A 17,247-nucleotide genomic window follows, 5' to 3' on the forward strand; every position below is an offset into this window, starting at 1 on the left:
CGTGCAGACGCGCGAGCAGGCGGAGATGCTCGCGCCGCCATCGCCGCTCATCACGAACGAGCAGCGGGATGATATTATCTTTAACAAATAAAAGGGGACAAATTTTTTGCAGGTTATTCTTCTTGCGGCGCATTCGATACAACTATGTGTGTATATGCTTACGGAGGACCAGCAGGATACTATGGTTACTGGGTGCAACCGCCTGCTAAAGGTCACTCAGGACTGCTATTTCCAGGCTATTGGATGGCGGCATATTAGCAGAATTCTAGATGGATAGTTTTTGTGTACTTTCCATCTACCTATGTTTGTTCTTTTTTTTCAACAATAGCAGACACTTCTTGTGTAATAAGCACTTTTTGGCGACAATATTTTTATAAATAAAGGGTTGTGTGCATCCATTGATGCAGAGGCCGGGGCGCTGCTCCCATATCTATTTTTTTTACTTTATTAGATATAGTGCATTCATAACACTTAATACTTGTATGTGCATTGGAATTGAGATGATGATCACGAATCAGGTCGGGCGCAAAAGAAGTTCTACACCATGCACGAAGGAGTAAGTCTACGTCATGCATGAGGAGTTCTCCTCTATAGCGAAGAAGGAAGTTCAACGAAGAAGTTGAAGAAGGACTATGACATATCACATTGAGAACAAGCAAGTGCCTATGTGCTTTCCCTATGCGAGGGCGCTCCACGATAGTCACCTGGCGAGCGTCGGGCGGGCGCGACCTCGCTTCAGCTCTGGGTGACATGCAAGAAAATAAATCGGCGCAAAGAGGGGGAAAAGAGAACCTGGCGAAACCCTATCCACAACCGATCGTGTGAGGCCCTCTGCCGTCGCGGCACAGCTCCACGCAGCAGCGGAAGAATAGCGAGGAGGATGAGGGAGGGGCGAAGCAAGGCGAGAAGGCTAAGGCGCAGCTGCGCAGGAGAGCATCGAGGGGCCGGTGGGCATGAGTGTGCGTCCATCACATCATTCTCCTAATGATATGATCCTGTTATCAATAACATTCAATATTCATGATCAGGAAATCATGACCATCTATTAATCAACAAGCTAGTTAAACGAGAGGCTTACTAATGACTCTGATTTGTTTACAAAACACACATGTATCAATGTTTTCACTTAATACAATTATAGCATGGGATGTAAACATTTATCATGAACACTAAGATATAACAATAACCACTTTATTAGCGCCTCTCGGGCATATCTCCAACATTCACACGGTAGCAAACCAACCCCAACCTCTTCCTCGTAGTCATACCTCCCTTTTAATTAAGAAGGCTTACATTTTTTTTAAACAATTCAATCTAAGTAAAGTTTGCCTAAATTTTAATGAAAATCTATTAACAAATATGATATTATATAGGTATTTTGTGTTGTATCTAATGATATTGATTTTGTATTTGCATATTAATAATTTTGTAAACATTTTATCACACTTTTGATGATTTGACTTTTTAAAAATAATATAATCTTTATCCATTGGAAATTGGAATGGAGGTAAAACACAACTAGCTAGTAGAGAAGAACAGTCGATGCGGGCCCACGTTTTACACTTTGAAGGATGGAGGCGACACCCAACATGCTCCTTCTTATCGTTCTGATCATCTCAACACATTTTCCTTTCCTTTTGATTTTCACACCCCGAGTAGCACCCCGTATGTGCTAATTGATTTCCTTAATATTCTTGTAAGGGGAGTGGTGTTTTGGAACATGGGTGCATATGCTCCCTATATTTTGAAATGCATGTTATGAACATTTTAAATTTCAAAAAAATTGAAACAAAAAATTTGTACGTACATCTTCACGTGCTACGCGCTCACAAAGTCGTTTCATAAAAAATCGACTTATCATGTGACATGTGTAAAAAAGACAAAATTCAGTGCTAAAAATAATGCTTTTCACAAGATAAAGTTTCTCCTTTTTACATAGACCACAAAAAATATTGGTTTTTCGTGAAACTTAGCGAATGCACATACATTATGGAGATATACATGTAGAATTTTTTATCCAAATTTTTTGACATTTCGAAATATGTTTTTTTGGTAGAGGGAGTATACGCACCCGGGAGCCGAATTGAATTTCCCTCTTGTAAGGCACGACACAGTGTAAGTTAAATATGTGAAATCCATGACGGTGTGTAAACTTTCCTCATATAATGAACATTTGTTGGAAGGCACGCGATAGTTTTTACCCTTCTTTTTTGAGAAGTTTTTCCACGTTTTAATGCTTGTGTCCCTGCCTTTGGCTTTGATATTCTTCTTTTAATCCCATGTGGTGTTAATAAAACAAGCGTACTATTGCTGGACTGATCCAGTCTGAACGCAAGTGCAATAAACTTGTGCACTCTATCGCTACGGTGATCGACACGCGCCCATATATCCACAAAGTAGCATGCATATCCTAACACTTTCCTCATACACACACAAACACAATATACTAGTGGTTGGGGCGCCTCATGGGGCGCCTCCTCGCTGGTCCTTTGCGATCCAATAAAGGAGCCACAAAAGTTTCTTTGGTTAGCACCATAACAGCAGTAAAAGCCAGTCTACTCCATCTCATCAACCAACGCATCAGCACATAACCAAAACAAACCACAAGAATGTGCGGTTTCCAGCACAAAAAGTTTACCATAGCAGAGGAAAAGGACATGACACCCATGTTGCTCTTTGTTTCCAACACACATATCTACAAGCGGGGACAGAGAATGCGGACTTCTATTTGCCTATGGTTACAAATAAGTTGGGTTGAAACTCTAGTTGCTCTTACAGCTCTACAATCAGAAATCGGCAGCCACAGCCTTGAAGGTGGACTTGGGGAGCGTCATGGGCTTCAAGACGCTATTCAGGTAGATGGCCTGCCGGATCTTGAACACAGCCCATGCCGTCTCCATTGTGTGGCCGGCAACGTCAAGCCCTTTGTTCGTTGCTGCAGCAGCTTTCTCTTCCTAGCTGAAGGAGAAGAAGAGGAAGCAACGGTGTAAGGGAAGATTTTCAGAACTGTGGTCCAAGTAGGAGTAGTAACAAGGATGTGCGCTAGAATGACAAGTACTTGTGATAACCGGTCGCCAGTCAATGATGTTGATAGCACATCCTTCACAGCCACTTCTACATCATCAGAAATCTTTCCCGGAGATACCAATGAAAGATACATAAGTTAGATAGATGGTATAAAGAAAATAAGTTCACTGTTACTTTCAAAGATGATATTCAGGCACGCAGATATTCCATACAACTAATAGTGAGGAACAACAGAGAAAATGAAATGTATCATCTGATAGACTATTTGACAATAGCACGTGCATAACACAATGTGCTCCAAGGAGATCATGTAATTACTTATAGTACATTGATCAGATTCATGGCACGAAACACTTCACGTGAACCCCTGACTATTAAGATTTCAGGAAGTATGGTGGCAATTAGCAAACAAAAAGAAGATTTTTTGTTTGCTCCACCATATCGAGGTAAGGTCAACTGGCAAGCAGACTAACCATTTTCACTCTAGGGAGATTGATGGCATCACCATTCACCATGCATGAATTCACTATGCTTGTGATGGCAGTAGATGTGATGGCTCAACTAACATAACAACCTTATACAAGGAGAAGCATCATGAATAATTATTTGTTCCAGGAGTCCAGGACAGAAGCATGGCATAATATGTGTAGCATGGAGAATGGAGGGGACAAAGAAACAGAAACTTGCGAACCAATTTATTTCCCTTACTACTTGAACACAAAAGTACCAGAGCAACCACTCTCAAGGAAAAAGTAAGCTGACAATGTATATATGAAACTAAAAAAAGGCCACTAAAGGGCACCAATCGCCTGCATCTCAAGGAAATTTTATTTCCCTTACTACTTGAATATTATTAAGCATATATGAATACACACTAAAAAACACCAATATATTTTTTCTCAGGCTACTAATGTGAAAGCTGAAAAATGAACCACTTACTAATATCGGGCTACTAAACAAATATAGTAATAGCACCAGAACATGATGCAACCTGCGACATCTTGATGTATTTCTTTGATCTATCCAAGTCTTTTTTTGCCCACACTTACTTCAGAATAACCTCCTCTATCCAAGCTCTGCATGTAGCAAGATTTGGCTCAGTATTAACAAATGCTGATGTCGATTGCAAATTTTCAAGCAGTACACAATACAAAAAATATCAGCAAACCATGACAAACTGACAGTATATTCTTGTGTATCTCAAGTACCTAAGTGCTTCACATCATTAATTATACACCGCGAGACAACTAACGGTATATCCTTGTGTATCTAAATATGTTTGGATGCACCAATTAACAGATGTTTTGCCTAGCTTGTTTGTTTTGTACATTTTTTTAATACACCCTTAATAAAGCTGGCTCCAGCCCTTTAAAAAATATCCATGGTGTGAGTTAATTTAAACAAAGTATAGTTATCACTGTCAACTTGCTTAAGGGGGAGAAGGAGGAAGCCCTGAAAAAAATCCAAGCCTTTGGTGAAACTCTTGATGCAGAAAGGAAAAATGCTTAACAGTGACTAAATCGACTACAGTACAATGGACATACAATAGCTGGTACATTTACCATACGCAAATAACCAAATAAGATATTTAGGGGCACAATTAAGAATGCAGACCTGAAAACTGACGGCTATAGGGAAATTCGTTTGCTCCACAAGCTTTGAAATATAGAGAAGGCAATAGCATTACCAATATTCACATCCATTGGCACCAGCTGCACATAATCCATAGCGTTTCTCTCGATATCGTCAAAAGTTACCAAGCCCGACACCGTGGCATTTACCTGAAAACCAAGCAGTCAAAGTTTCAGACAAGATTGATACTAACAAAGATGTGGGTTTTATTAGCTGGCTTGCCACGACATGGCTGGTACTTGCATTTATGTTTCTGCTACCATACTTCTACAGATGGGTAGCAAGTAACACACTTAGTTGTGAAGCTTGGTATCTGATCTAGTAAATTGTTCTTGATGTACAACATTTGAAGACCATCTTCATGGACGTTTGATGTGAATTGCAATTTCTTATTAGGTAAAAGGACAATGACGTGCAAACTACACTCCTACATGAGAATTATGATCTCGAACTGTACGTCGTAGGAAGATCATGAACATCTTGAGCCAGTACATCTACCACTGATGATAAGCTAATCCTCTCAAAGCCTCCTTCCAGATTGCTGTTTGCATATCAACTGATGGTCTTAACTATCTCTTCCACGCAAAAGAAAACAAAAACAACCTGTGTTTGAAAAAAGAAGTGATCTCTGTTGTCACCAACTGCGTCCAAATTGATCTCTGCTACCACTGGGTGGCCCGAATTCCTAAAATATGTGCTCATCAGCATGTTATTACTGGATAAACATAATCGCTAAATTAGATTATTACTTTTGCGGTTTTGCCAGCAAAACTGAGCATCCAAACAAACGTCCAATTTTGAAGAATGTATAAAAACTGAAATATTAACCAAGATAATTCAGTTATCGCTAATCTTCAGTGCAAAATATCTAGCATGCTATATAAGCATCCTTATATGCGAATTGTAGTTCACTGGAGAATCTTGAGCACGGGGGCATTTCATGGCAAACACGGCCAGCACACCGCGAAGTTACCTTACCGTCCGCTATTCTCAAGGTCTCTTCGTCATCCGGAACAGGCTGGAGTCGCCGGAGCACACCTCGTCCTCCTAGGCCGTGAGGTTGGAGAAGTTGTCGTAGCCGAAATCCTCGGTGAGCCCCCACGAGGCCATCTTTTCTTCTTCGCCATCGGAGGGCGCGGCCAGGAGCACGGAGTGGCGGCCGAGGAGCCGGAGTGGCGCGTGGCGGCCGTCCATACCGGTGGCGGCAGTATCTTGGAGGAGAAGAAGCCGACACACTCCTCGTTGTACAGAGACGGGCTTCTCGGCGCCAAAGTCGAGATCTGCCCCAGGGGCCGCTCCGCTGGTGGAGACCTCGCGGTTGTCCGCACCGGCGTGCGGCGTCTGTACGCCACAGACACTACCTCACGTACCGGTATTGCCGGCACTTTTGTTGGTGGCACTTTAAAATATGCCGCTAATAATAGTGATTAGTGGCACTTTCTAATAAGTGCCTTAAATTACCATCTAATTTGTGGCATTTTTAGAAAGTGCCGTTAATGTTAGATTATTATCGGTATTTTACCAAAGTGCCGGTATTTTTTTTCGCGGCAATTTCTCAAAAAATGCCTGTAATATTGCTTATTACTGGCATCTTACCAAAGTGCTGCTATTTTTCGTGGCAGTTTTTCAAAAGAGCCATTAATATTGATGGATACTGGCATTTGGTAAAAGTGCCGGCAATCCTGGCATTCCCAGCCCTCCCCAAAAAACTAAAGGGCCTAAATGTAAAATGCAAACAAACCAACTGTGTCATTTTCTCTCCCGCACCTACCGCTCTTTCTCGTATCCTCGGTTCCCCAATGCGCCGCCGCCGCCGCTCGCCGACGTGCAGTCCAACGCAGGCCGCATCCGCCGCCGCCTCCACGCACTGAGCGAGCTTCTTCTTGGTGCCCTCCACTGGATCCCTACCCGCACCCCGCCTTTCCGCCCCTGAGCGTGACGCTGCGCCTAACCCTAGCCATCGGGTTCGTCGCTGTCGCCGCCACGGTACCGCGACGCCCCTCCTCCGAGCCCTCGCACGACGCCCTCCTCCCCAGAATCCGTCTTCGGCCGATGCGTGGCGAAGCGGCAGCAGCAGACGCCGAGGCGGCGTGGCACCCGCGCTCGCCGGCGCCGCACGACCTCTCCGACGAATCCGACTACACCGCCGCCACCTCCGTCTCCTCCTCCATCCACGCGGTACGCGCCCGCCCGCTTCCTCTTCCTCTCCCATCTCCGATCAGTCGCACGGCTCGAGTCGACCCTGGCGCGATTTGGGCCAACCTGCTTCAGCTCCTGCTCAATCGTGCGCTTCAATCCTAGCGCGATTTGGGTCCAGCGCCAACGGATCGCTCGATTAGGTCGCTGGTTTCGCTCAGGGGGGCGTCGGATTTGGGGCTCGCTTTTGCTGGCCCCCGTTTCGTTGTTGGTTTTAGCATCGGATGCTTGCCCCTGAACTCGGCCATGTCTGTGCTAGACTGCTAGTGCACATCCCCTTTGGGCTGAACTGATTTTGTTCCCTTGGTTTTGGTGACCCAAGGCGATGCGCACCGACATGACGGACCTAGGGTCGGAGGAGACATCCAGGATGGACGTGGTGTACGAGAAGGAGCTTGTCGATTCCCTCGTTGGCGACGCTCGTGGTCGCCATCTTCTTCGTCACGCGTGGCTCGGAGTCGCCAACCACGGCAGGGCACTCTTCTCCCCGCGTCCTCCTCCTTCGAAGCAGACTGGCTCAGCTCCTGCCTGCCCTCCGACGCACCCACGGTGAGACCTCTCATCCCCGCATCTTCAGATAATCGGTTCGGCTGGTGGATTTCTGTTCATGTTCAGAACCTTGCGTGTATATCCCCGCATCTTTGTGTCGCTTGTTTGACACTGTCAGTTTCGTCAGACAAGTTAGGAGTTAGTTGTTTTTCCTGTTTTCCTACCTAGCTCTCAGGATGTTTGTAGACTATATCATGCTGCTTTTTTCTCCTGACTATATGAACTTGATTGGTGCATCTCTGATACTCTGAGATAGTGTGACGAGAATCTAGGATGGCGTGATATAATTCTAAGATCCATTGATATTTAAATAAAATGTTATGATCCTTGCTACTGAAAATAAGCTTAACAATCGGGAACATCCCTCCGTTTCTAGGCTATACCCAGCAAGATATATTTATTTTGCAGTAAGGCATCTGTACAAAATGATCGTACTAGGCTGGAGTATATAATTGATTCCTCTTGCTGGGTCAAGTGAATATTTATGCGCAAGATTGTGCTTGTGTGTTTTAGCTCTGTAGGCATGCACTGGATTTTAAATTTAATAGAAATTCATCACCCCTTACATTTATTTTCTCAATATAATTTTTAGCCTATGCTTCCTTTACTACAGTTAATGGAGAAAGGGAAGTTGTCTGTGCACCAAGATGCAGTGCGAGTGGTAAGCACGGATGATCCTTTAGCTTCCCTTGCCTTCTTTCATTGCACTTCTATATTTTGTATGCCTTGCATATTCTAAAGATAATTTGTGTTTCCCTTTTCTTACTCTGAATATAGTGGTAAGTGGATCTATAATAGAATTGTTGTTGTGCCCACGTGTAACAATCTTCCATCTATGCTCTACCATATGTATTTGTTTCATGTTTTCTTGGTTATCTAGAAATAGTCTAATTCAGTATGGTCAGGCAATGATTTTATCTTTAAAGATCTATCTCAGACAATTATGTTTCAGTACCCCTGTCTTCCAATTGGTGAGGTGTGCCAATGATTATACACTATTTATGTGCTTTCTATACTCCAGTTTGTGAAGTGCACTTCGTCAGGTTATTGAACATGCTGCCAAGTCATACCGGGCTCATGATAACAATTCCACATCACCCAATTTATTTTTCCAAGCTGCCAATTGGTATATGGCTGCATCATATTATCTATATATGGGATAACCTTCTATTTTCCGTAGGAAGTAAAGCAAGGCATCAAAATCTGACAGAAAGCACATGCAACCTTTGATAAAATTCTTATTTGGAAAATAGCCAATTGAACTCCTTGCAAAACAGGATGGCCATACCCGTTGTGCCAGCTAAATTCTTTGCAAATTTAGTATTGTGGCAATCTCCCATTACTTATTTTCTGCTCTTACATTTTTGGTTTCTTCATTTATGCAACCCTATATGTTTTGTGGCATTCTAACGTAGTCAATGCAAGCTTTCCATTCACAGTGATCATGCTGCTGTTCAGCATGAGGTAAAATTTACATGTATTGTCTTGTAATGTAGGTACTTGCGCTGATTGACAAGAAAGAGCTGGCTCGAGTCCAGGAGCTCATCGAATCCATCATCGTCCCTTACTGAGAAATGCAGTTATGTGATGGCACCAAGGTGCTTGCCATAACCTTTGTTTCCTCTTCCTCAGACTCGAACCAAGTATGTGATGTCCTCTGATGCCCTTTTAGTTTTTGGTTTGTTTAATGTTTGCTATTTATTGTATATGCAATCACGTTATGGTTTTAATGAGTAGTGCAAGAATCATGCAATGCTCTTTTCCTCGCTTGTTGACATGTCAATTGTTTGTACCTAGAATATCTAATGGTCTGAAATTATATGAACCTACCAACTATGAGCGGTTATCTGACGTGCCGTTTGTGTGGCATTTGTTTTACCAATGCATCTTGGATCATTTATCTGTTGACCGCATGAGTCTGAAAGCTCTTTAGACCTCTCTCTATACGATCACTGAACAATCTATCCTGACAACACGTGTCATAAGGGGTTTACTTAATCATTTAACTGTGACTCTCTGTATGAGTCTAAAAGCTCAAGCGTCATAAGGGGTTTACTGACTAACTGTGACTTGATACTTCAGTTTGACCAGTTGGGCATGCCATATGGGAGTACTACTCAGCCATACTCACAGCACTCTATGCTTGATGATTCTGATCCTTCTCTTCTTCAGGTGGAATGCAGTTGAGGTCGAAGAATGCCATTGGAGAGACCAGAGGTTGCTGTGGTGGTGCTTGCCGGAGATCACGGCGAGATGCTCTGCTGGGAGAGGAGACCTTGCCGGCGAGGTTGGGGACGAGCTGCTGGTTAAAGATCATGTAATGATTTTGTAATTTAGATGCTACTTGCAAATGTTGGTTCCATATCCTATAATTTAGATGCCTGGCTACAATTTTAATGCATGATCATGTTACTGTGTTTGATTAAAATACCAGCCAATATGATAATTGCATATATTTGTGCAAGTACTATGATTATTGCTTTGTTTTGAATAGCGCATGTAAACATAATCAAAGGCATTGTTGAAAACAGCCTTCAAATGTAATATAAGGCATCATTGAAAAGTGTAGTCAATTTTTTTTATGGCATCTTGAAAAGTGCCACCAAAAAGATTCAATGGCATTTTTAAAAGTGCCAGTAAAAAGATTTCGTGACATTTTTCGAAAAGTGCCGGCAAAAAGATTCTACGGCATTTTAGGAAAGTGCCATCAAAAAGATTCCATGGCATCTTTCAAAAGTGCCGGCAATACTAACTAGCGGCATTTTTGGAAGTGCCTTAAAATACAATTAGCGGCACTTTTTTAAAAATGCCGGCAAAGACCTACCTCGACTGGAATAAACGCAGCATTTTTTTTTGTGCCTTGAAAAATCTTTGCCGGCACTTTTGGTGCCTTTGCTGACTTTTTTGTGCCGGCAATCTGGGTACCTGACGCAGTGAGAGAGCCGGCTCGGCTGCCCAGGCCCCTCTCCACCACCACACAGGAGCTCACCGTTCCCGGCCGCCGGCTGCCCGCTCGTTGTGCTGTTCCCGAAAAGCCGCCGCCAGGAAGAGTTGGATGGGAGATGAAATAGGGTTTGGGAGGGATAGAGCGTGACGAGCGAGAGGGAATGTTCGGCCGGGCCTTTTTTTCGCTCACTGGCGTGCAGACGTGCAGTACAGATCGACCACAGGTCCACAGTACATCCGACTCCAATTTTTTTCGTCCAACACAGGTGCACCACGTGGATAGCCCAGCCATAGGGTGTCAAGGTGGGATCCCGGTGGGATGTCATTTTGTACTATGTAGTTCAAATTTTGATGTCAAAATTTGTACTAAAAAAGTCAAATTATACTACAAGTGGGACAAAAGTGGGATCCCACTTGACACCCTTACCCAGCCATCCCGCTAGGGGTCTCGCACTTACTTATTCTCCATAAGAACAGTCGGGGCTTGCACAGTATAGTAGCTAGCACCCGTACTTCCGAATATTATCTTACGCGCATGCATTCATGCAGGCCGCCCACACCACCTTCACTGAGAAGCTGGACATGAGCCACCAGCACCTCACCGGTAGTAGCTACCTGAGCTTACCGCTTGACTTAAGACTACGCCGTAAATTAGTCAGCGGATCATTGGATCTTCCTCCACCTAGTGCTCCATCGACATGAACTCCCAAACAAGTCAGCCTTCTGGCTCCACGTTGAGCTCACGGGCGCAGTCGGACAACTACAAACAAAGAGAGGGTTTTCCACTTTAAAATATTTGTGTCTCTGTGTTTTACTTTGATCTTTTTTATTTATTTCTTGTGGTGTTAATAACAAGTGGTATCAGAACAAGTATTTTCGTTATAAGGTTTCGACGACATGGCATCGCTCAAGTTTGATCTATCGCTGGTGGACTACAAGACAATGTTTAACTTGTGGCAAGTGAAGATGCGGTCGATCTCGGCTCACCCATATCCGGATGTTGTAATGGATGGATTCATCAAGAAGGACTCGTCGACATGGACCGTAAGTTTGTTTCTTATTCTCCTTCATTTGTCCAATAATATCCTCCAAGAAGTGTTGCAGAAGATAATCGCTGCATGTGTGCAACTCAAACCGGAGTCGATCTGAATGTCCTAGGAACTATCGAGTATGATGCACATGAAGACGAAACTGTTCTCACATAAAGATGCTTGAACGTGGTTCGGTACTCAATCACTTATCTACCGTTAAGGAGATCGTTTCCGATTTATAGTCTTTGGAGGTTTAGTATGATGATGACCATTTGGGTCCTCTACTGTTATGCACGTTGCCTAGTTCCTTTGCTAATATCCAAGATACCGTATTATTAAGTCATGTTGAGCTAATTTTTGTGAGGACGGTCAGAACTAGATCATGATGGCAATCAAAGATGAGCACTACGGGCGTGGAAATGGCGTTTTAAACATCGAATTTTCTGAATTATTTCAGTTATTCAATTAAGACGCGCTCGAAAAATCTATCATGAGTGTCTATTGTCTGTAAGTATTATTTATGTAATTAAGTCTCTACCGCGGCTCGTCCAATGTATGCATATAACTATACTCACTATATTATATGCAGAATGAAGATCCGCGAATGCCAACTTGGGAAAATCTATGACATTCGGTTCGTTGACCCATATACCATGAATGGGTATGTTGTCAACCGCTTTTCCAAGGAAACAGAGGATAACTTGGTACATGCCTTAAGGAAACACTCATACAAAAGGGAAATACTATTTCCTTACCACTTTGAGTGAGTGTTACTATCTTCACACATTTAATCTTTTTCGCTTACCCCATGTGTTAAGTGTAATTGACGAGTTATGCATATGTCCGCAGGTTTCACTATATCCTGCTAGTCATTGAACCTGACGCCGTAGTAGTAGAAGTCATGGACTCGAAAAGTAAACCTCTTCCGTCGGGGGGGGGGGGGGGGACATGGATGATATGCTCCAGAGGGCTTGGAAACGGTTCACCAACAAAGCTCCGGGTTCGTGGAAAAAAGAACTTGAAATTAGACATGTACCGGTAAGTACTACTAGCTAGGCCGCGCATCTCTTTGATTCTAGTTTCAATATCATTATTATCATCCTTCATTATTATTTTGATTGAACTTTTTTCTCGTAAAGTGCTTGAGGCAAGAGGACGGAAATAATTTATGCGGGTTCTACGTTTGCGAGTTCATTTGCCAGACGACCCACCAGAGGGCCAAAATTTTAGATCAACTTGAAGTACGTAAACAACATTCATAACTTTATTTTATCACATTGTGCTTCATTCACATACATATATATATATATATATACTGATCATCTTCTTGAAATTATTAGATCCAACGGTTGCGGAACGGTCTTCTAGCAACCGAGCATGTACGAGAAATTGAAGAAGAATTGGCGGAATTCTTACTTGAGCAAGTCATAGCTCTAGACGGAGCATACTATCAGCGCCCCCCCCCCCAATTTTGGATAGAAATTATTTTGGAAGTTGATGTACACATATATGCATGAACGTGTGTCACTTCGATCGATACATTCATAATGTTTCTTATGTAATATAATGGTTTCCTATATATATGTGTGTGTGCATTATAACATGTTTCAAATGGAGGCACTGTCGTGGCAGCGTTCTGGTGAAATTCTATGACGCGGCAGAGAGTTTGCCGCGCTCTGCCGCGTTTTAGTGTAATTTCCTACCGCGGCAGAGTCTGCCGCGGCAGCGTTTTAGTGCAATTCCCTGCCGCGGCAGGGAAGGGCCCCAAAACGCTGTCGTGGCATAAACCTTTAGCACCGGTTCGTGTTACGAATCGGTGCTAAAGGTCCTCCGCTCGGGCGCTCCTCTACGGGCCACGTGGTGCCCCTTTAGCACCGGTTCGTAACTGAGCTGGTGCTAAGGGGGGCCTTTAGCACCGGATAGGTTGCACCGGTTGCCCATCTGGTATATATGGCTATTTCAAACCGGTGCAAAAACCCCGTTTTCCACTAGTGGGAGTACATGTGTCGTACTTTGAATTATCTGTAATTTGAATTATCTTGTTGCTTCCCTCAAATTTGAATATCTAACGTCATAATGTCAAAAAAAATTTTCGAGGTTGACGGGGGGGGGGGGGGGGGGAAACCCCACCGCTTGTTATATTCCACGAAAAGTAGCCTGGCAGGCCCATGTTCTTACAAACGGATTGGAGAAATACAGGGGATACAGGGAGAGAAGATGACAAAAAAAAGGACCGAAAAAAATACACAAGAAACATGGGAACACAGAGGGAAGGGGGAGGTTCGCATCCAAAGCCAACCGAAACCCCTCGGAGGCAAGCACCTCAAAGGGCAGTCACTACGACATGGCTGGGCGAGCGAACGGCGATGATGAAGAAGACTTGCAGAACCGAGACCAGGCACAGTCGAAAGGCATCGGATAGCCGAGACTGGGGCGACGACACCGGTGTGCCAACCCCGTGGTCGAAGGGCGACGCAGAATCGTGTCACGCCAGAAGCACAAACCAGACAAAGTCACAACCAGACGCCACCTTGAGAACCTCAAGTCGACAGCTAGACGAGGATCTCCGGTGAGAACCACACCGCAGGCAGGCAAACCAAGGGAGCAGGTAGTGGAATACGTGGACACTAGCAGAAGGACATGAAGGAGCGTCCCGGCATGGTCGAAGGGCATCGGATAGCCGAGTCCATGCGGCGACACCGGTGTGCCGCCGGCGTTGCCGAAGGCGGTGTGCCGCCGAGACCAAACACAGTCAAAGGGCGTCGGATAGCCGAGACTGGGGCGACGACACCGGTGTGCCGCCCCCATGGTCGAAGGGCAGCGCATGCCAAGGCGACCCCAGGACGTCCAGGCAGCTTGTACTAGGCCACCATGACAACAGCCGAGTCCCGCAGGTATGCGAGTGAGGGCCAGCGGGAGAACAAGAGGAAGCGCCATCCCATGCTCGACGGGGAGGTGCACAGAGCCAAAAAGGACACCTCCAAGGAGGAGCACGGCGCCATCGGGGCGTCGTCGACCACAGGTGACGTGGGCATTACCCTTCGGGTAACCGACATTGCCCTATCCCATATTGTCTAGTTGGAGGCCCATGAAGGCACTTGGATGGCGCACCAGAAGATTCCTTGGCGGGCAAGATAACGAGGCGGCTGAACAAGGAAAGATTAGATCTAAAGCTACTATAAATCTAGTCCTACTCGGTTAGACATCTTGAGACCTGGCCTCCTATATAAAGGCCAGGAGAGGGGCTGCCGAGGGACACAATCAATCTTAGCAATCTAGGCCACCAAAAAGTCTAGAGCTAGGTCATCATAACACTTAGCCTCTCGACGAGATCTCAGCCGAACTATTCGGCACCCCATTGTAACCCAATATCTTCATAATCAAGAACAGGCAGGCAGGACGTAAGGGTTTTACCTCATCGAGGGCCCCGAACCTGTGTAAATCGCTCTCCCCGCTTGTCTGTAAACCGATGTCTCGTGTCAGCTTGCAGGATTCTGTCAACCCTAAGCCCCAATTGGAGGGCATTGCCGAGGAGTACCCTCGACAATTGGCGCCGTCTGTGGGAACCCTGTCGGCACAAGATCGGACATCGGTAGAGCCCGTCATGTCATCGGCGACTTCGTCAACACCATCATCACCAAAATTGGGAAGCCCGATTCACTTTGGCTCCTATGAATTCACCCCGCACAGCGACTCGTCTCGCTCGACCTTTTCCGATCTGCAAGGCAACATGGAGATGACCTTCGGGAGCGTCCACTACAACGTCAACTCAGTAGGAATCCTTCGGCTGCTGGAGTCGCCCATCTCCAGATCAACGAGTCCAAGCACATCATCATCGCTCGACCTTTCGGCTGGTCTGACAGGCTCGACAAGTTCGCCCGCGCCCTCGACTCCCTGTTCAGCGTCGTCCATGTCGGTTGGATCCGACAATCCCGCATCTTCGGAATTAACCTCGTACTACTGCTTGAACTGCGACACCAGGCACGGGCTGGGATCGTGCGACACACCGTTCATCTGCAATGCCCAGTATTCATCATGAGAGGACAGTGTCGACAACATCATCCAAGGTGTCACCCGAGGAGCGGCGCATCACACAGTTTACGTTGCTAATAGGGGAGACGGAGATCGCACCCCCCCGTTCCAGCAGGCGAGCTAGTTTTGAGAACAGCGCCAGCAACAACAACAGTGACCACACCATCGCAGAGGAGGAGTGGGCAGCAGCCAAAGCAGCCGTGCTTAACAACACATCACTCCCGGCAGGAACCACGGTTGGCACCCTCAATGCCTACCGCTCTATATTGGAAAAAAACCGGGAACGATTGTTGATACGTCTCCGACGTATCGATAATTTCTTATGTTCTATGCCATATTATTGATGATACCTACATGTTTTATGCACACTTTATGTCATATTCGTGCATTTTCTGGAACTAACCTATTAACAAGATGCCGAAGTGCCAGTTCCTGTTTTCTGCTGTTTTTGGTTTCAGAAATCCTAGTAACGAAATATTCTCGGAATTGGACGAAACGAAGACCCAGGGGCCTATTTTTCCACGGAGCTTCCAGAAGACCGAAGAACATACGAAGTGGGGCCACGAGGTGGCCAAACCACATGGCGGCGCGACCAAGGGGGGGCCCGCGCCGCCCTGTGGTGTGGGCCCCTCGTCTGGCCCCCGACTCTGCCCTTCCGCCTACTTAAAGCCTCCGTCGTGAAACCCCTGATGCGAAAAACCACGATACGGAAAACCTTCCAGAGACGCCGCCGCCGCCGATCCCATCTCGGGGGATTCTGGAGATCTCCTCCGGCACCCTGCCGGAGAGGGGATTCATCTCCCGGAGGACTCTACACCGCCATGGTCGCCTCCGGAGTGATGAGTGAGTAGTTCACCCCTGGACTATGGGTCCATAGCAGTAGCTAGATGGTTGTCTTCTCCTCATTGTGCTTCATTGTTGGATCTTGTGAGCTGCCTAACATGATCAAGATCATCTATCTGTAATACTCTATGTTGTGTTTGTCGGGATCCGATGGATAGAGAATACCATGTCATGTTAATTATCAAGTTATTACACATGTGTTGTTTATGATCTTGCATGCTCTCCGTTTCTAGTAGAGGCTCTGGCCAAGTTTTTACTTTTAACTCCAAGAGGGAGTACTTATGCTCGATAGTGGGTTCATGCCTGCATTGACACCTGGACAGTGACAGAAAGTTCTAAGGTTGTGTTGTGCTGTTGCCACTAGGGATAAAACATTGGCGCTATGTCCGAGGATGTAGTTGTTGATTACATTACGCACCATACTTAATGCAATTGTCTGTTGTTAGCAACTTAATACTGGAGGGGGTTCGGATGATAACCTGAAGGTGGACTTTTTAGGCATAGATGCAGTTGGATGGCGGTCTATGTACTTTGTCGTAATGCCCAATTAAATCTCACTATACTTATCATGTCATGTATGTGCATTGTTATGCCCTCTCTATTTGTCAATTGCCCGACTGTAATTTGTTCACCCAACATGCTTTTATCTTATGGGAGAGACACCTCTAGTGAACTGTGGACCCCGGTCCATTCTTTTAATACTGAAATACAAATCTGCTGCAATACTTGTTTTACTGTTTTCTCTGCAAACAATCATCTTCCACACAATACGGTTAATCCTTTGTTACAGCAAGCCGGTGAGATTGACAACCTCACTGTTTCGTTGGGGCAAAGTACTTTGGTTGTGTTGTGCAGGTTCCACGTTGGCGCCGGAATCTCTGGTGTTGCGCCGCACTACATCCCGCCGCCATCAACCTTCAACGTGCTTCTTGACTCCTACTGGTTCGATTAAACCTTGGTTTCTTACTGAGGGAAACTTGCCGCTGTGCGC

General features: G+C 45.3%; 1 protein-coding gene across 1 annotated transcript; it reads left to right on the top strand.

The window, feature by feature from the left end:
- Positions 1-6,411: 6,411 nt before the first annotated feature.
- Positions 6,412-9,986, top strand: LOC127341485 (uncharacterized). The gene is made up of 5 exons (XM_071825847.1): positions 6,412-6,837; positions 7,178-7,404; positions 8,018-8,065; positions 8,901-9,047; positions 9,577-9,986. Exons 1-3 carry the CDS (start codon positions 6,712-6,714, stop codon positions 8,019-8,021), a joined length of 357 nt encoding a protein of 118 aa, XP_071681948.1. The 5' UTR covers positions 6,412-6,711; the 3' UTR covers positions 8,022-8,065; positions 8,901-9,047; positions 9,577-9,986.
- The last annotated feature ends 7,261 nt before the right edge of the window (positions 9,987-17,247 follow it).

This window comes from Lolium perenne, chromosome 1, assembly GCF_019359855.2.
Source record: "Lolium perenne isolate Kyuss_39 chromosome 1, Kyuss_2.0, whole genome shotgun sequence".
Classification (NCBI taxonomy): Eukaryota; Viridiplantae; Streptophyta; class Magnoliopsida; order Poales; family Poaceae; genus Lolium; species Lolium perenne.

Excerpts from the sequence above, each read along its gene's own strand:
- LOC127341485 (XM_071825847.1), top strand. The coding sequence starts at position 6,712 with ATGCGTGGCGAAGCGGCAGCAGCAGACGCCGAGGCGGCGTGGCACCCG. Across the intron at positions 6,838-7,177 it reads TCTCCTCCTCCATCCACGCG|GCGATGCGCACCGACATGAC; the intron begins GTACGCGCCCGC and ends TGGTGACCCAAG.